The sequence below is a fragment of the Misgurnus anguillicaudatus genome, chromosome 16 (assembly GCF_027580225.2).
Source record: "Misgurnus anguillicaudatus chromosome 16, ASM2758022v2, whole genome shotgun sequence".
Classification (NCBI taxonomy): domain Eukaryota; kingdom Metazoa; phylum Chordata; class Actinopteri; order Cypriniformes; family Cobitidae; genus Misgurnus; species Misgurnus anguillicaudatus.
Window position 1 is genome coordinate 4,476,938 of NC_073352.2, and position 21,229 is coordinate 4,498,166.

The 21,229-nt window shown below is 34.7% G+C and overlaps 2 protein-coding genes across 16 annotated transcripts in view; one reads left to right on the forward strand and one right to left on the reverse strand.

Moving 5' to 3' along the window:
- limch1b (LIM and calponin homology domains 1b) overlaps nt 1–21,229 on the reverse strand; it is a 131,502-nt gene that overhangs the window by 32,217 nt on the left and 78,056 nt on the right. For 12 of the 15 annotated variants that reach the window (XR_008637448.2, XR_008637447.2, XM_073854026.1 and 9 more), the window contains 5 exons: nt 16,642–16,672; nt 15,464–15,574; nt 14,063–14,261; nt 8,954–9,206; nt 3,211–3,390 (listed from right to left, as the gene is read on the reverse strand). Coding sequence is in view for 13 of the 15 variants with exons in the window: in XM_073854026.1 (XP_073710127.1) it covers nt 3,211–3,390; nt 8,954–9,206; nt 14,063–14,261; nt 15,464–15,574; nt 16,642–16,672 (774 nt within the window). In the remaining 2 variants the exon portion in view is untranslated. The remainder of the gene's footprint in view (nt 1–3,210; nt 3,391–8,953; nt 9,207–14,062; nt 14,262–15,463; nt 15,575–16,641; nt 16,673–21,229) is intronic. The other 3 variants (XM_055178570.2, XM_055178569.2, XM_055178574.2) reach the window with 1 other exon arrangement.
- LOC129422488 (transmembrane O-methyltransferase homolog) overlaps nt 10,497–21,229 on the forward strand; it is a 104,852-nt gene continuing 94,119 nt past the window's right edge. The window contains exon 1 of the mRNA XM_073854032.1: nt 10,497–10,510. Coding sequence (XP_073710133.1) covers nt 10,502–10,510 — 9 coding nt within the window. The 5' untranslated portion in view covers nt 10,497–10,501. The remainder of the gene's footprint in view (nt 10,511–21,229) is intronic.

The window sequence follows — 21,229 nt, forward strand, 5'->3', positions numbered from 1 at the left end:
AGAGCACTGGCACCATCACATGCCAACCAGCAGGATGCCAACACAATCACACATATCCCTGACAAAGCCACATCCAGATAATCAAATATAATGCATATCTTTCATTCAAACCTCAAACTGTTTCCGGGGAATTTGAGTACCCACTTCTGTTGAACACTTCATTTCCTTTACACTTACATTATGTACATATTTCATTTTCTAATGGAATCCAGGGTGTGAAACTGCATTACACACCTCACCGGTCACAAAACAAGAAACAACAACTATAGTAAGTCAAAAATTAATGTTCAATAAGTCCATAATGATTACAAGTCAATGAAATGATGCACAGATCAATGATCTGTGATTACAGGTAGACATCACATCTAAATGATGTCACATCTGATCAATATACAGTACAGTATATGTGACCCTGAAATCCAGCCTCATACTCTTCATAGGATGTTTACGGTTTACTTTCAGTCATTGATTTCAGGCTTTGCATGACCTTACTTAATCAATATTAAACATTTCAAGGTTATTTTTCACACAGTTATTATGTACGTTGATTTATTTAGACTTTAGCTGGGTTTCTGGCATTTCTCAAATTTAGATACCTCAAGATTAAAGCATTCATTTTCAAACTGGTATGGACTTCTCAACACCAATGACTTTTGAAGGTGGGGTCTCTGTGGTTATATTTGGACATTTATGTTTTGTTTGCAATATATTGCCATGGTACATTAGTCATGCTAGATTTTTTATGTGTCGCTGTAGTTCTTGTTGGGTAATGCAGTATGAGATGCGTGCCAAGGTTCTGGTAATGCAGGTAATTTTTTAGGTTATGAAATCTGAAGTATGAGGAACAGTTATATTGATTTTTGGCATAGTAAGTTGACTTGTGCTGTTCATGAACTCACCTTTGAAACTGCATTTGTAATTGTCATACGCGGTTTCTGTTATTTTTCACACGTCCTTCGGTGTACTATGTACTAAATTATTTGTGACAGCACCAAGGCGAGCTCAGTTCAGCCCAGTTCATGGCTTAACACAGGAAACCTGCACATTCCCAGTCTTCCTATGGGTGGGTCGCCTGTTCCTTGTGTGGATGTGTAAGAGGTTATTTTCATAAACATGCACAATGGGAAAGTACACAGCGCAGCATTTATTGTCTTTTCTCTTTTTTAAGGTGGCTTGTTGGTGGCTCCAATTTTGACACATAAAGGCCTAAGTGGTGTTTGATCTTTTCAAATAAAATGCAATTTTTTCCACACAGTCACTGTCATTGTAAATCAACATGTGAAACACTGACCACCAATTGTGAATTCCATGTATAAAACTTTTTGTAGCACGTGGTCTCCCACTTCAGTGCCATTTTTTGACCTGCAAGTTACTTTCTGTTGTTTGGCTTATGTGTCAAATAAATATCCATTAAATTAACTTAAAACTGATTTTCTGCTGAATTTGATCAAGATCTGTGTATTGACCCATAAGGTATACCATTGGAAGCAATGGCATTCCTAGTTTGTCTACACAAAGTAGTGACTCTGAAGGTTACCTTTACCGCAAAAGGTGTGACAGTGATAGTTTTTAGTTGTCTAGGGGATGAGAATATAGGTTGAAATACCTTAATTCCCTTTTAAACGTACCTTTAAATAAGATTATGACACATAACTTTACTTGGTTGTTTTACTATAACTTATTATAGTATAGTACCTGTTCATTTGTAAGTGTACAGTAGTGTTTCTTGTCAGTTACTGCATATATACACTATAACTATGCATCTGGTATTACCCCGTACTTATCTAGAGTTACATAATAACTACCAAGTATTTACCAATGGTAAGTACAGTAGTTATACCATTTAATTACAATGTAGATGCTCAAAAGTAAGTACCACACATTTGTCTGTAAGTACAACAAATTTTCCAAATATGTACGAGGTAAGTACACGTACTGTAAAATAAAGTGCAACCCTAAAGGTATTATTGTTGGTATTAACAACAACAACAATAATAATAGTATAGTTATTATTGTTATTATTATTTTTAATTATAATATTGTGTATTGCAAGTAATAATACTATTACTACAACTACTACTACTTCTTATAATAATAAAACTATTATTACTATTATTATTACCTATAATATTTTGTATAACACGTAAAAATAATAATAATAAAACTATTATTACTATTATTATTACCTATACCAGTGGTTCTCAAACTTTTTCAGCGTGCGGCCCCCCTTGTGTACTGCACATTCCCTCGTGGCCCCCCCAAAGAAAATTTATGACAAAAAACTTATCTAAAACTCAACTTTTAATTAAACAAAACATATTCAATGATACAAAGTAGTGCTGTTGGTTAGTAGCCTTATTTTTTTTTAGGTTTAATTGCACAGAATTGATCATAAATTAATTTATTTTATAAAATGTCATAAAACTGGGCCCCCCCTGGCACCATCTCGAGGCCCCCCTGGGGGCCCCGGACCCCAGTTTGAGAATCACTGACATATACTATTTTGTATAACAAGTAATAATAATAATAATAATAAAACTATTATTATTGTTGGTATTATTAACAACAACAACTATAATATAAGTAATAATAATTATAATATTTTGTATCACACATAATATCCAAATCGTCTGCTAAAGCACTTTATAAACAAAGTAAGGACCACCCTGACTCAGCCAGCTATGTAAATCTGAGCTACCATATTAAATCCTTGGGAGTGTCATTGAATCTCATTCACGTTGACCTATATCACCCCAAAACATTTTAAACAGCAGATGCACTGTGTGTGACAGACTCCCATACTTCTTTGGCTCTTGTTCCACCTGCCAGAGTTAAGAGAACGTGCCAAAAACAGCCCGTCAGCACCCCCGCTTTTCCTAAAACAGCAGCTCAAGCTCCCCTGAATGAACCCCTTAAAAATATACAAGCAACAGAACATAAACAAGCTACTGTAGTTTTTTCCCTAATCTTCAGTTCTGATCCCAAACACAATAGATACCAGCAACCACATTCACTCCTGTATGGGACATCAGAGTAAAACTACTAATGTAAACTTTCACTGCCAGTGAAACTATTTTTATCAACAATACTAAACGGTTTAACCTAAAATGTTTTTTGGACAATATAATACAAGAAGAACCAAAACTTTTTTCTTTGGGTTATGTGTGATGTTATTTTGTATGTTGTAATGGTGAAGGGGAAGTCTAGCACCTGGCATCGTTTCCTGCAGTCTGATTATGCAACATCTGTAAATCGCTGTGAAGGAAATCCCATCCGTCTCTCTCTGTTTCCTCCTCATCCATCTTCTGGCTGTCTGATTGGTTCTGCTCGATTGGTTGGGTTTGTACAGAAGGACTGAAGTGATCTTTGGGAGGACTCATCTGAGGGTCACTGAGTTGTGGATTATTAAAATCAAGGTCTTTAGGGGGAAGATCATTTGAAGCTGACAGTCTAAAATGTTGGTTTACAGGGTAAGTTTCTACTGGGTCTGGATCTACATAATAAACATCAGTTCCTGCTACCACTGACGACAATTCAACTTCACTAAATCACACAACAACAGTGACATAAAATGACAAGCATGCACAAAGCATGTGAAACACAGATAAATGACAGGAAAGGAAAATGAAAGGGTTGAAATGTCAATGTTACAACACGACAGGAATGGGAGACAAAAAGACAAAAAAATCATTATTACATCATCTGTTTTCCATCTGGTGAGGATATAACATTGGCTTTGTTCAGAAAGGAATACCTGCTACGTACTGTCTAGTGTGTACTGGATAGGCAACTGAATATAAAAATACATAGCAGGATTATGAAACAGTATGCAGTACACTTCAATAATGTACACAAAATTAAGGGCCAGATTTACTAAACGGGGCAAATTAGCGCGAGAACACAATTCCAAAAAAAAAATTAGTTCAGGGTCAGAAATAAGCAGAGCTGATGAGGTGCGGGGGATCTACTAACACCTGATGTGCTTGAGTTCAGCACCACAGACATCGCAGTGGAAAATTCGGGTTGTGAAATCCCAGCTAACAAAGCCAAAGGTTTACAAAGAGTTTTGAAATGTCTGGTATTGGGTGACTTCTTCAAGTGTAATAATATGTTCCTCTGGCATTCCAAATAAACTGTTACATGCAGAGGTGGGTAGTAACGAATTACATTTACTTCGTTACATTTACTTGAGTAATTTTTTTGGGTAACTAGTACTTTTAGAGTAAAATTAAGGATGGGTACTTTTTACTCTTACTCAAGCACATTTCTAATGAAAAAACTGTACTTTTACTTCGCTACATTCGGTGGCGTTACTACGCTACTTTCAAATGGTAATAATTAATGAATATATTTTATTTTTATTAAGTTTATATGGCTTGCTCGAAAGTCTCGCGAGACGTTAGAGAGGCAGCGTGCGTTGCGAGGGGTGGCTACGTTTCACCCTTTAGCGCGCGTAGATGAAAGGAGATGACTGAAGCGGAGGATGACCTATGCAAGCTATCGGAGGCAGATCACGCGTGGCCTCAAGTTTGGTCTATGTTTACACTACAAAAGGTCAAAAAGAATAGTTTCATAATGCGATGTATGCTTTGTGCACCAAAACGAACTGACATCTCAGCGTACAGGAATTCAAGCTCCAACATGAAACAACACGGCGGTAGGTGTCACTTTGTGCAGTGCCTTATTATAATATTATTTCACGCACTGTTTTTGTCATATGCGCTCTTGTGCAAGCAATGAAAATTACTCTAACCTTACAAACAACACACGTTCACATCTGTACATTTCCATATCATTTCCTCATAAAACTAAACAAATTGAACAGCATGTTAAGTCTTGCATTAATAATACGGGAGAACCGGGGCTAAAGTAACGCTGGACGAAAGTAACAAAGCGATTTTCTAAGAGGACTGATAACATTTGCATCCCAAACTATGACAGCATCTTTGCAACCCTTGACAGAGCTGACAAATATCGCGTTATTTACTCACCATTTTCCGGGTGTAGATCCAGAAAGGTGTTTTCACCATAAGTAAATTCCAAAAGCGGTCATTGTTTTCTTATAACGTGTTGTGTTTCTCGTTTCATCAATCTTCAGGTTATTTAGTGCTCTAACACATCCTGAAGTTTGACTTCTCAAGAGTTTTTCAAAATAAAAGTAAATCGGGTTTAAATGTGAGGAGATCCTGTCAGGACGAAAGTAACACTTACTTTTGTACCATTTATATTATTCTAATTTTATTTAATTTAATTTTCATATCGTTCAAACTGTTGAATTTAAGTTTGTACTGTTGGTTGCTTTTGAAACATTTGATAAAACTGAAATTTAAAATGAAAATATAATTTCATTATTTTTTACAAAGATAAATTACAAAATATGTTTGCAGTTACATATTAAAGAGGTCATAGTCATGTATAGTTAATAAAAACAAGTGTAACACGAAAATCTACATTGTTTTGTTGTGTTAAAAAAAGTAACAATTCACCACTTATGTACAAAGTGAAATTATACTAGTCATTTTACATTTGTTCAAAATTCCACCTGGTATTGATAGACCACACTTGTGAGTTACTGACCACAGCAAAAATATATCTCTGTCTGAAACATTATCTTTAAAAATTTAAAAAAACTTAAAATAAAAAAAATTCTGAAAAATTGTACTTTTCGCCTGTTCTCCCTTACACATGACCGGACACCTTACTTAAATGTAGAAAATACATACGAATAAAAACTGGATTGTATTTTATTTAATTCCTTCCTAAATAATCTATATACTTATAAAAATAAAAGAATAAAGTATGTTTTTAAAGAAACATGTTTTATATATTATAATAAATGTAGAGTTGATTTGCAAAAACAGATAAGTTCCATTTGAAATTCTAAAATAAGCATTTTATCAAGCTCCTTATGTTCATTAATTGCACATTAATGGCAATGAAAATAACCTATTCATATAAAAACATGATAACAAACAGACACACACATTCTTTTTTTCTTACTGTAAGCTTGTTTAAAGGCAGATGCAGCCAAATTTTGTTGTGAACTTGAAAATAAATACACAGTTAACTGTCAGAAAACAGTCAGTGTGTGTTTAAGATTTTTTTTTAATGACACGTTATGTGATGTTGGAGGACTGAGATAGACTGCTTTACTTTAACATAGGTTTATAAGTAGTATATAAGCAGAACAATGAGACTTTTAAAGAGAGGTTTGTGAAAGCCCTCCAAGTAGTCTGAAATTCAGGGATTTTACGCTTCTTTTCAATCAGATCGGAAGTAACGAGTAACTAACTACTTGAGTAGTTTTTTCATCTAATACTTTTTTACTCTTACTCAAGTAAATAATTAGATTGTTACTTTTACTTTTACTTGAGTACATTTTTGTATAAGTAGTTGTACTTTTACTTGAGTACAGATTTTGGGTACTCTACCCACCTCTGGTTACATGTTAAAACAATCCTCTGCATTGTATCATGCGTTCTGTAATCTCTGTGATGCCTCTTTTTTTTAGCAATAATTGCAGCCATTTTGAGTGCACAGTAATTTAAGACAAACTTTTTTCGGCATTAAAAATTGTGCAAATACCAGTCAAAACACACGCATAAACATTAGTAAACCGCGTTTCATGAATCATCTAAATAATTTCCTCCCAAAAATTTCACATCTGGAAGGGAAACTCCTAGAAATGCATGCAATAAGGACATACCTAGACCATACCTTTTCCGAGCTAATTATCCACTGCAGGTCTTTAGTAAATCAACACATTCATTATTTATGCCAAAATGATGGCTTGCGCTGGTGCAAGCTGTTAATAAATCTGGCCCTAAATGGTGTATTGTTGACAACATCTTACAATAGCTTTGTATAGACGGTTGCAGCAGGAACAACATGAACAAACGGTGTTTGTAGCGCAAACTTCACTTCCGGTAGACTTCCGCAAAGAATTAATAACAACAAAGTCGTTAGTTCAAAACATAGCTAAAGCGTATCAACTACTTCACTAACGTTACTGTGTAAAATTTATGTATACAATGTTAGCTACAGATCCTTCAATTCTTGCCTGGCTGCCAAGCCTCTCTTCATACAAAGGTGATCCATGCTTCCCGTCTACCCTATCTTTAGGAAACTGAAACAGTTCTATTGTCGACAAGGTATTTCTTTCAGAAGTCAGTTTAGCCACTAGCCAGACCAATAAACAACCTTGGCAACGCATGTGCGTCCAATGAAATTCTCTATACATTAGTTAACCGAACACTTGATAATAAACAATGGTTTTATAGCTTTTATTACTTTGAATGCTCATTTACATTTACATTTCTGATCCCAGAATAATTTATACATAAATGTTCAAAATAAAAATTTGCTTTAGCATTAGTTAACACATCAAGTTTGATAAATGCTGCAAAAACGTAATGTATCCTATATAGTTGATGATACCTCACGTATTAAACAAGTCTAATAATAACTTAGAGAACATTATTAAAGCGTTGACTGGATGTTTAAAGTCCCCATGAAATCAAAAAGGACTATTCTTATTTTTAAATAGAATATCGTAGTGTTCATTTAAAACAATTTATCTATGTGGGTCATTATTAAAAAAAAAAGTGCACTCATAAAGTTTTATCAAAATAGGAAAATGTACTTCCACCCTTTTGTGGCGATCTTTCTCTGATGACATCAGCTAGATGGCTTGGACAGAATAATCAATAACTCCGCCCCCTCAGTATGCTGCAAATTAAATTTTTGAAAGAAACGTCCCCTTTTCTAAATCCAATCAATTCAAAGTGGAAAACACACGCCACGCTCGCAATTTCCTCGTGTGATATTCCGTTTCACTCGGAAATACGTCGTAATATGGATGTAAAGTCTATTACAACTTCCTGTTCAAGGGGACTTTAATTTCTGATCAAACAATAGGGCAAGAAATAAAATAATAAGATGGAAATGAAAGGTGAAGACGTGTGTATTGCACAGTCAACTCTACAGTACTTAATATGTTTAGGTAAAGATGCAGAAATAGGATTAACATATTGTACTAATTGATTAAATCAGAGTTTAAAAAATCCATAAAATGAAATCAATTATTTATAAGGTCTTAACACACTAATGTAAATCTATACCTGTAAAAGAGACAACAACCACACTCTCTAAAACACACAAAGTACTGAAATAAAGAAGATTATCAATGATTTTCAGTGTGATGCTCTCAGGTAATTCACATAAATTTGTCCATAGAGTAAACTAAGCACAGTCAACATATTGTTTAAACTGATGGGTTGATGTTCAAGTAAAGGAGTCTCCAAGCTTTCAGCACATGAATTCTCACATCTGGTTTTAATTAAGCTTCCATCTCAAACCACCGCTGTACAAAAAAAATCAATGCAAAACCTAAAACCGAAGGCCACACTTTCCTTTCCGAAGCTACCAATTAACTTATTACTTATACAAATGAAGTTTTAGTCGTGTTTTGTAAAGAGACACTGTTATTCTAGCATTCTCTGTGTTGTCTGAAGATCTTTAGCAGACAGTAAGAGTTTATGTATGGGGTGGAATTCAAAGGAAAAGACAGATTAGTGCAAAATACTTACCAAAAATCTATTGGCAGCTAAACTGAGGTAAATTAATTAGGAAATGAATCAAAAGGAATTAAGCAAAACCCTGCTTTGCATTTTAGAGGACATCACTAAATGTCACAGTAATAACCGTGCTAATAACTAATCTTTAAAAATGAGCACATAAACTAAATCATAGAAAATAACTTATTTGAATCTAGCTAAAAAATTCAAGCCTGATCTTTGACCTACTGACACAAAATGAATTACTTCATACCAAAGCAGCTGAAAAGGTCTTAGAAATCTTGGAGCACAAACAAATTTATTTAGCTAAAGTCTGATTCTCCAAATAAAAACAAGAGATGAATCTCTATAAGACTACATCAGCGTAACGGTTTTACCTGAAGGGTCTCTCTCCTCCTACAGGTGAGGTGGCATTACTCCAGCTCTTACGGCTCTCCTCCCTGTCGGCACGCGGGCGTCTCATCGGTGCGGGCATGTATGAACTCTGGTTACTCCTGTTGGGCAGGTACTGGTTGAAAGGGACAGGCGTCCGTGGCTCACTGCAAGAGGTTCGACGCACCAGCATGTCGTCCTTGCGGATGTCTGGCATCTTCCTATTGGGAGTGTCGCAATCCGAGTCGCTCCCGCGGTCTGCAATAAGGCCAGTCAGTGTCATTTATGAAGAATTGAAAAAAAACATACATGGACATCACAATCCATTTGTTGCTTTGGTTCTTATGAACGTTACAAATGTAGATGTTGTCTGGACTGAAAGTCCAATCTGTGCTACATATTATTTCAAGCATACTGGAGTAAAAACAAACATGTATTTTAAATCACATAGCTTAAAGAAACACAGCTTGGTTTGTTTGTTTATTTCTTGACGCCATTCCAGTATCTACGGCTATATTCATGGTTACAATTGGTTAATCTATACACGAGTTAGTCTATACAGAAGTTAAGTGAGGACAACTTGGCATCTCCAATTCACCTAACCTGCATGGTTTTTGGGCTGTTGGAGGAAACCTTTGAAGAATTTGATTTGAATTTTTTAGTTCATTTTGAAACTGACCCGCAACTGAAATAAGTGTTAAAACAGTCACAGCTTTTACTCAATATCCAATTTGACTTCAAACATTTTGAACCAGAAGACTTTCACATGCTACTTATATTCTGTAAATGAAAGCAGTAAACTTTTTACAGGCGTCTTGTAAAAACATTAACCACTTTTCTTATATTCTGTTAAAATCAAGTTATGAGAACTGTGACATTATAAAATACATTTATATACTGCCAATTTATATTTACAGCTGCACATGTACTTGTAAATGTGGTAATCCTAAAATGGAGTTAAGAAACTTTGTCTCTTGTCGCTTTGGTTTTAAGGCGGGTGGTGGGGGGTTAAAGCTATTTCATGCATTCTGACTTATTAACACTGTTTAAGTATTTTAGTATTTTAAGTTTAAGTATTTCTGTGCCTAATGCACTTCGCCAGGGTTCGTACAAGTTCGGAAAGTTTTTTTTCGAATATTAAAGATTTAAACGTAACAATCTTGCTTTATTTCTTTTATGGGCCATTTCAGTGCAGGAAGTACAGTGGAAGTCCTTATAAGGACAAAATAGCACACACGCACACACCAACCAAGAGCTGACACGAAATCAATGTCATCAATGTGTTGTTGTTTGTGAGGGAAATTTAAGTTTGTTCAGATTCCCAGAGAGCCCAGCATTATGAAAACAATGGATGTAGTGTGCATGTGTGTTTGTTTAACGCTACATTTTGTTGAAATGGGGTGGTCCTAACTGGGTCATGAGTCACAGGCGGTAAGTAAAACTGCATCAAATGTCTGTGTGTTGTTGGCAATCAGCACATATTTTTTTTAGATTGAAAAAAGATTGATAAAAGGTTGATAAAAGCACTGGAGACCCAATTAAAGCACTTAAACATGGAAAAAGTCAGATTTTCATGATATGTCCTCGTTAAAAAATACTGGAAAGCACTAAACAGCTGGTTTGGTATTAATGCACAAAGTTAATTTGATGTCAGTAAACAGGGGTAATTGCCCTGCAAAAAATGACAAAAACAAGCAAAATTATCTGCCAATGGGGTGAGAAAATTTTGCTTAAATTAAAGGAATAGTCCATCTTCTTAAAAGAAAAATCCAGATAATTTACTCACCACCATGTCATCCAAAATGTTGATGTCTTTCTTTGTTCAGTCGAGAAGAAATTATGTTTTTTGAGGAAAACATTGCAGGATTTTTTTCATTTTAATGGACTTTAATAGACACCAACACTTAACACTTAACTCAACACGTAACAACTTTTTTTCAACTGAGTTTCAAAGGACTATAAACAATCCCAAACGAGGCATAAGGGTCTTATCTAGCGAAACGATTGTCATTTTTGACAAGAAAAATAAAAAATATGCACTTTTAAACGACAACTTTTCGTCTAGGCCCGGTCCAACGCGACCTAACGTAAATGCGTAGTGAGGGAGGTCACGTGTTACATATATAAAACGCACATTTGCGGACCATTTTAAACAATAAACTGACACAAAGACATTAATTAGTATCAGTTGACATACAACAACACTGAAGAAATTATTCATTGAATTTAATCAATTTTTTTAAGGTAAGTGGTTGCAATCAATTTATTTAAGCTACATTTAAACAAAAAAGATTAATAACGTAAAATAAAATATAAAACTTTTGTTTAAATGTAGCTTAAATAAATTGCTTGCAACCACTTACCTTAAAAAAAATTATTAAATTCAATGAATCATTTTTTTCAGTGAACGTAGGAACGGTCCTCTATCAACACACTTGTAAACACTGGGGCGGAGTTTCGTCCTCTGTGACCTCTTGACGTCATGACGTATTGCGTGAGGTCACGCTGACGCTTTCAGGGCCGGATCTAGACGAGAAATTGTGGTTTAAAAGTGTATATTTGTTATTTTTATTGTCAAAAATGACAATCGTTTTGCTAGATAAGAACCTTATGCCTCGTTTGGGATTGTTTATAGTCCTTTGAAACTCTGAAAAACTGTTAAGTGTTGAGTTAAGTATTAATTGTTGGTGTCTATTAAAGTCCATTAAAATGAGAAAAATCCTGGAATGTTTTCCTCAAAAAACATAATTTCTTCTCAACTGAACAAAGAAAGACATCAACATTTTGGATGACATGGTGGTGAGTAAATTATCTGGATTTGTCTTTTAAGAAAATGGACTATTCCTTTAAGTGTTTAAGAAAAAAGAAAAGTTTTAAAAAATATTTTGCTTGTTTTAAGTTTAAATTTACTTGCATTGTATATTGTTTGTCTATAAACTAGACTTATTTTCTTAGGTCATTTTGCTTATCAAGAAAAAGCATCTTAATTTAAGAATTTTTAGATATTTCTACTGAAAACAAGACAAAAATACTAAGTAAGAAAGTCATTTTTTGCAGTGTGAGAGATTGTAGGACACTATTTCATGTCATCTTTCATGTCAAGATCTATTAAATATCTTATCTGTGTTTTCTAAACAGCGAAAAGTAAAAAAATCCTGCATTTATCTCCTAAAAAAGACCATGGGAATCTCATGTATCTCCTGTATAGTTGTAAATGTCTGTGATGTCTAAACCTTACATTTCCTCAGACATCGACGTCTGCAATTAAAAGTAAAAGATTTCTGCGTTTTTATCCAGTTATACTTAATTGCTGTTGGTCAACAATTGTCTCATTTGGGTCTATTTTTCACTCAACACCCTAGAATTGTGGTGGCAACTTTTGCACCACCCCAATTTTCTTTATTTTGATACCACAAGTGCTGCAGGAAAAACACTTCACATTTAAGATTTGCTTTTACTAAACTGACTTATTGGTTTTTTGTCGGTCAGTCTTTGCACTTTGATCTGTCTTCTGGACAGTCTGCTCTAAAACCCCTGGAAGTCCCATTACTGAGCAATGCATTCTGGGATAGCATATCTGGCACTAGCTCCCTACTTCTGTGGAAAAAATCTAAATTTAAAGTCTAAATTTACTATTACATTTTTGTTGTGGGAGCTGTAAGAATGGAGATGAATTTGAAGCTGAATGCAGTTTGGCCGGTAGATGAGATATGTATGTGTTTGTTAATTCTCATAAGAGATCTCTTCTTCCATGCGCTCTCTCTCTCTCTCTATAAAGTTTATGAGCCATGACAACAACACTCAAGAGAAAAAGCAGAACCCACTGAAACCACGTCTGCTCTGCATCGCTCCTTAGTGGTCAGCTGCTGTAGATCGTGCTTAAAATTGCTGATGAGATAAAGACAAAAGTCTATTAAAAATGGAGAATGTTACGTTTTTAATATTATTGTTTCTATGCACAAATTAAAATAGGAAATAGGAATAATGATTAAGAAATGAATTATTTATTGTTTTTTCCTATTTTTGATTTGTGCATTGATACAAAAATGTGATTATGAAGATGTAATTTGTTTTTACGTTATAATTTTGCTTATTGTTGTGAGTTGTGATTTGTGGACCCTTAATTAAAAAATATTTTTTGCTGTGTATTATTGGGGGCTCCAAACTGCAAATGAGAGAATCCTGAAGCAGGTGCAAGCCACAGAACGGGTAAAAAGCCACCCGCTCCCGCAGCGTACGTTGGTGCACAACATCCTAAAGAACTGACTACATCCCTGAAGACTCAGTTCATTTTGTTATGTGTATTTTTACATTTAAAGATGTTTTACTATTTAAAAGCTGCACTTTTTTATTTAACGCTTAAAATATAAAAATTCAAAAGATTACTATAGAAAAACTCTGCATTAATCTGTGGCTTTGGCACTTTTAACAGTATACTTCTACACGTTAATATCCTAATATAATAATTTATTTAGCTATAATAATTGAGTAAATGCTTAACCGATTAATCGAAAAATAATCGCCCAAATAATTAAAGGAACAGTATGTAAGAAATGTATATCAATTAATCATAAAATGGCCCTGATATGTCACTAGACATTAAGAAATAATTTTCATTTCAAATACTGGCCAGGATATTGACATTTAAAAAGTGAAGTTACAGCTCTCAACTGATGTTTATGTTGTCATTTTGTGTATTGGCCACCAGTTGTGAGATTGCAGTACCAGTTTTAGCCACAAGTTTTGTGATTGCAGTACCAGTTTTGGCCACAATCCTACATACTGTTCCTTTAATCTAATCCCAACAAATTTTTCTATTTCTCTATTACGATTCTTTGTTTTACATTTGTGTGTCCATTTAATATTTTGTCGCTTTTTATGTACAACTGGAACCATTTTGACGAGTAGGTGAAATCTGGATATTAAAATATGAGTTTATTTTTTAGTTACAGTAATTCTAAATAAGGATAAGATGGGCAGAGTTTAGTGAAGTGTCAGTTCTACATTGCAGAGGATGATTTTTTTAAAAGCTGGCTGTCAAAATCCTGTTGTTTTTCATTTTTACAGCCATGTCACCCCCCATGTTATTTGTGGAAATACTGTATGGGACTAACCATCGCTGTAGCCACGGGCGAGCAGGCCGTCAGGCGAGGGGGTTTGACGGGAACGTGAGCCGATGGAGTCCAGGCTGTCGAACGAGTCGTCTCGCGTGTGTTTCGGTGGAGAGAGAGAGTCGCTGCGTTCGGACTCCCAGCAGTCAATGTAACCGCTGTCCCTTATGCTACGCTTCGGACTGTCCCGATCCTCTGCCTCCTATAAAAAATGCACACACATAAACAACACATTAAAGTGAACTAAATCATTCCTATTCACAACCATGTGGTGACTTGTTTACTGGAGTCTACACAATTCTTAAGTGGCTTTTTCCTGCTTTTAAAGACTTACGGGAAATTTAGTGTAAATTGTAAAAGATATATATTGTTTTAAACAGATTATTTTTAGTAAACAGATTTAATAGATTCTATTCACTTGGCTAAATCAAAATTACGACCACTAAATCATCCCGTTAACTAAACTGTATAGAAAAAAGGGATTTGTGCCAAAGGAAATGGATGATGATGTAAAATAGAAAGCTGTTTATATAACCTTTAGGTATTAGCAGAAATATTCAATTAACCCTCCGCTGAGATCAATCCTAAAGAGATCCGTCAGTTTGTGACCATCTGAACAGATGGGGAAATATTTTCAAGGCAAAGGACACATAAAAGGATGGAAAAATGCATTGCAGTGAAGTGACATCATCGTCCAAATTGGCTGTGTCACATCAGCTGCTGGTAGCATCAGTCTCAAAGAAAACACCCAGTTTTTTCATGGTCCATACTGCTTAGAAATGTAACAATATGGTAGAAAAAAAATCATTGTTATTCCCTTTCAGATCTTGAGTTTAGTTCTGGATGGGTCCGCAGGTCCTGACGAAATAATAACAGTCTCCTCCAATAATGACCTCAGGAATGATGGACAAAGGTGCTGTTTGTTTCTTTAGACTCTAAATCTAAAGTTTGTCTTGAGCTCTTATTAAAAAACACATCATCAAGCCCAGCTTGCTTTCCAAGATTAAAGTAAGATAGCAATGCATTATAAAATAAACAAAATCTTTTTACTTTTTCTGATTAAGTGGTGCTTTCATATGCAAAGCTCACCACCACCACCACAATGCTATGGTATTTTGTGGGGTTACCAGAGTAATGGTTGCTAGGTTTTGACTTCCTGTCATTTGAGCCTATCCCTAGTTACCTAGCTCTGGTATGGTTCTCAGGGATTATTTACCAGTGCAATTTTGGTTTAACTTATATCAGATGAATGCTTCAGGATAAGTCCAGTATAAGCACATTTATTTGCAAACAGCACTAATGACATTAAAAGAACAAAGCACTGAAGCTATTTTGACATTTATTTAATACCTACTGTGTGTCTTTTGTTGATGCAGGAATTTAGAAATGTGCGAGGTTCTTTACCTTTCTCATCTGTGACAGCAGCCCTTCAAACTCATGCAGGTCCAGGGTGGGCCCGTTATATGTAGCGCTGCTATTGGCTGCTCGACCCAGCCAAAAGATAGTGATCAGAACCTGAAGGAACACAGTCAGTTCAACAAAAGAAAATGGAAAAAAATGACACTGTGCTGACAGTTATGTATGAGGGTGTGAGTTGCTGTGTCTGTAACAAATCGTTTGATATGTAAGGAGTACAAATACATTTTTATGAAAATGTGCAGCGTTTAAATATTCAAATTCATAGCAGTGGGCATTAACTTCTAAGCCTTGAATGGGGTATTGTTACCCCACCCCAATATTTGTATTCTCCTAATAGTCATGAATTTAATTTCCATGAGATCATTGAGAAGTTGGAATAAAAGATAGCACTTCTAAATGATGATGTTTTTATGACAAAATATCTTGCTAACTTTATAAGTGGACAAAAAAAACATACAAATAAAAAATAAAATAATAAAATAAAATAAAATAAAAAATATACATAATACCTTAGTGTGTATGCATTTTAATGAGCATATTTAATTTTGTATTTAATAATGATGTAGCAGATGCCATTACCATACCATTATTCATACACAAAAATTGCTTATTCAACTCTACCAAACATGAAAGCTTTGTGCATGCAATAAAGCAAAATTTACACAATACACAACATTGTCACTGTAGTTTTCTCTACTTTCAGGGTGTCCCGCAGCACTTTGCAGTTCGGGCGGCCCGCCTAAGCTGGGAAACCCTACCGCCTTAACTAGGTCGTCCAAAAAAAGAAGTCTTTGCGCTATCTATCATCGTTCCCCAGACGTTCTACAACATCTGGTTAAGGTTGTGTTTATTAACCCTTTAGTTTTACTTCATCACGCAGCTATTCTCATTAAAGGTATTTGTTAAAAACATTTAATTCATTGAACATTTAATCATTAATAATCTAGTATGTGTTAATTTTCTGTCATAGTTTCTTCAAAATTAAGTTTTATTTGAGTGTTTTAAGGAAAAATATTTTCATTTTCATCATGATGCCCCACCCCTTTGATTGCCACGCCCCCATGCCCACCCAACCCTACCACCTTAACTAACAAATTTTCTGCTGGAAACCCTGACTTTCAAAAGTAGAGACCCGAATAAATACTTTACTAGATTTTACTTACATTTTTTAACTTCCTGTTGCCGTCTTGGCCTCTGTGAGAGATGAGAGAGAGAAGAAGTGCACTTAATTGGTGTTAACTTTAAAAATCAAACCAATCAAATAATGAACAGGTGACACAATGATGAAAATACAGTACAGCATCCTCAAAAGAAAAACAACACCACAGGACTTTCTGTTTTTCTTTTTTACAAACTCGCAGACTTGTAAGTGAAATTTTGTGTCTACTGAACTCTGTGCTTTCTGTATTTCTTAACTGTGCCTCTGTGACTTAAGATGGAAATATACGGGACCTTACAGTTACAATACCACGGTTTAGCAGAGGTGTAAAGAGTAGCTGAAAGCCCTACTTGAGTAAAAGTACAAATTCCTTACTGTAAAAATTACTCCACTACAAGTTACAAGTCACCAATTTAAATACGACTTGAGTAAAAGTATTAAAGTAACCCAATTTAAAAGTACTCAAGTATTTTTACTCGTACTGAATGTTGGCTCAAAGATGCACTAGTCATCAACACAAAGAGACGTTGTAGGTCAGTGAAAAACAAGAAAGTTTATTTATGAGGTTTTATTTCCTAATATAGAAAAGAAATCAAACACCTGGCAGAACAAACACAGATTAAACATAGTCATAGTCTTTTGACTAAAATTTAATTAAGTTTTAGTAATATTTTTGTCATCTGAATTGATTTAGTTTTAGTCTAATTTCATTCAACTAAATGCCATGAGATTTTAGTCTAGAAATCTACATTAATTTTAATTTAAACCCATTTAATTTTAGTCTAGTGTCATTGTGTACTTGAATGTGCCATGCTGAAAAATATATAGCCTAACTTTGTGATATAAATATATGGTAACACTTTACAATAAGGTTCATAAGATAACATTAGTTAGCTACATTGGTTAACATGAACTAATAATAAACTGCACTTATACAGCATTTATTAATCTTTGTTAATGTTAATTTGAACAATTACTAATACTTTATTAAAATCTTGTTAACATTAGTTAATGCACTCTGAACTAACATGAACAAACAATTAAAGTTTAACAAAAATAAAATGACACTAACAAAAATATGATAATGCATATTAAAAACGTGAAGTTGTTCATTTGAAAGATTAATTGTAAACACATGTAGTACGTAACACCACTATCTCACATTAAATGCACTACATTTCTTCCGTCATGCATCCCTCTTTACAGTAAATACATTACAGCATACTTGATTAAATGTGAGGACAGTGAAATTGTACACTTATTATCAATCTTATAATGTACTTAAGTTACTCGGGCAATCAGTACAGGACCTCGCTGGTTTATTTTGGCTTATATAGTAAGTTATACCAAGTTATGTAACTTACCAGCTCAGGTTAGCTGATAAAGTAGCATCAGAGTATATAAAACATTTGTGCTTGCCTTTGATTTGCGGGATGACCCGATCCTGCGATCGCGCTTCACTTTTGTTTTGATTGTAGCATCACATGTTTAACAAAGGGTCCCTTGACTGAAGCAAATGTGATATGCATCCATATGTTTGCTCTTTATCTCTTCTCTCAGACCAGACGCGAACTTTTCTCTACAGTTTATGACATACATACGCAGCACGCAGATGTCCCGCTACGGTGGCTCAACGCAAGCCATTCAGCGTTTGACATTAAAGTACCGCGAGACCAGACATCTCCATATGCATTTGATTCGGTCTTGCAGTACTTTGATTTCATACGTTTGCTCTGCGCAGCGCCAAATGAAGTCCCTCAGTTGTGTGCGTGCGTGTAACCTCGCGATCACAGATTCTATCCATCATCACCCTCTGACACTTTCGTCTCGTTTTTATTTGACGAATAAACAATGTAGCGAGTAACGTTAAGTGTCATTTCAAATGTAGTGGAGTAAAGAGTACAAATACCCAATCAAAAATGTAATTGAGTAGAGAGTAAAAGTTGCCTATATTTTTGATACTCAGTACAAGTACAAAGTAGCCCAAAAAATACTTAAGTACAGTAACGAAGTACATTTACTCAAGTACTTTACACCTCTACGGTTTAGACGGTTTAATTGGATGCAGGCACGTTGTCACAACGTCTGAGCAGAACTTAACTTTCACTCTCAGTTTGTTTAATAGACTGACTAGTGGCTAAACTGAACGCTGGAACAAATACCTTGACGAAAATAACAAATGTTTTTGGTTCAGAAATAAAATACTCTAAAAGGATTCTGTTGTTATTGATTATTCGCAGTTTACCTGAAGTTAAGTTTGTTCCACAAAAGCTGTTTGTTTATGTCATTACTGCTGAAACCGACTATACACTTGAACAAACTCATCACAATTACTTTCCACAACATTACAAGCAGGTGGATGGATTTAAACTTTGCCGGTCTGTTTTAAGATGTTAAGTGAAGAGTCTGGATTTTGCATTGTGTTGTATTTTTAGCATCTTCCACCATGAGCATAACATTTTTAATACAGCACGTCAACTAATAAACAATTTTTTAGCATATCACAAACTAAAAATGAACTTTTTATTTTTATGGGCTTTTATTCGTCGCTTTGAAGAAAAGCATCTGATAAATGCCTAACTGCAAATATAGAAAAGAGGAAGTACAAGAGATAGATGGGGGACTGCTTTTCTTCATACCACATGACAGATTCCAATACGTATTAGATCATCTGATCTGATAACAGCTTCAGTCACTCAACTTCTCTTTTTCTTCACCTGTCATAAAAAGTTCACTCTTTCCATCAACAAGCAGAATATCTTCATACCTCACTCATTTTATAGATCAGTCTGTAATCCAATGGAAAGACTGATGACACAGACATGAGAGAGAAAGAGAGAGATACCAGAGACAGGCCAGTACAGGTGCGAGGTAGACAGCACACAGACACATGTAAATATTCTGAATCTTTTTTAATGAGTGGCAATATATTATACGAGACTGTGCTATTTTGTGTTGAAGTGCAAAGTGATATAAAATATGCAACACAGTCTCATGTCGTGCAATACATATGCCAAATTCCAATATGGTGTGCATATGATATGCCAGTCCTTCCCATTAACTAAATTGCGCATCTTTTTTGTCATTATATTTATTGGTTTCTCCGATTTTTTTTTTATTATTATTTAAATCATTTTCACTTGGGTTTAGGGTTAGATTTAAGATTTGCTTAAGAAGGTTATTTAATATACAGGTTTTCCATGTTTTTGTCTATTTTTAAGCCATGGTCGCTTGAAGTTGGGGTTAGAATTGGGGTTTGGGTTAGTTGTCATTTTTATTTCTAACCCTAAACCCAAGCAACAGTGGTTAAAAAATAGCAAAAAAAATTTGAGAAACCAATAAATAAAACGACAAAAAAAGATGAAGTGAATGGGAAGGACTGGCGTATCATATGTACGGCAAATTGGAATTTGGCATATGTATTGCACAATTTTCACACTTCGTGCCATTTATACGCAACTCTGAAATATGTTATCTGAGTTTGTCACACCACAGAAAATTGTGTTATTAAACATCCAGACAAATGTGAAAAAAACCACCAAGTAAGTAAAATAAGTTATCAAAATATTGGAAAAATAGGCAGGATTCTCTCTATTTTCAAATACAGCTACAACCTGAATGGATGCTTGCATTTGTGTTATTGGCGGGGCCATGCTCTGTGTTATCAAGCCACAGTTTTAGCTCCAAACAAATAATCCTGAACACGGAAATGTGTTCTTTAAGGTTGTTAATAGACACAACACTTAAGATGTGACTACATTCACAATACAGCATAACCTTGAATGTATCATTTCTCGTTTAATAAAATTTCAAAAGATTTGATTCGTCAATAGCCATCTGACGTCTTTACTAAGGCCATGTTTACATTAGAGCATTTGCGTTTTAAAACGGCATTTTAAAATGAAAACGATCCTCGTTTATACTGGCATTTTTAAAAGAATCTTCATCCACACTATACACCACCATAAACGCATGAAACATGACCAATCACGTAACTGAGCATGCGCATATAAGTGTAAAATAACTTATTACTCTAATAATAGCTTATCTTTGCACGTTTACACAGCCTAGGGGTGTGCGATATTGACAAAAAGTCATACATGGGTCCTTTGCTGGCAACTATAACAGACACTATTTTTGAACCTATAAAAATGTGTTTGGGAAAGTCTTATATTGTTCTATTTCCCCCCTACAACATATTAATATAATTAATAGGTTAATTTTGATTTTATAACTAAACAGAAAGGTCTTTATGATTTAAAAAGAAAGCATTCAAGTGAACAGTACTAAACAGTAGCGAACTTGAAGCAAACTTTAATCAAACATAGTAAGAGGTGAAGTATTGCTTTAGCCTACCAGAAATGCTTATTGCATTAATTTTTAAAAGTGTGCGAAGTCCGTGCACGTCCTCCGCTAGCAACACACAAATAGCTAAAAGCGCAAGCGCCTAAACGAGCATTATATTAATGACGTTGAGTTTATTGTTTTTATTAATTTATATTCACAAAACTTATCAACAAAACATCGATTAAAATTAAGAGACCAATTATCTGAAACGAAATTCATTTTAAAGTAGCAAACAAAACTTACAT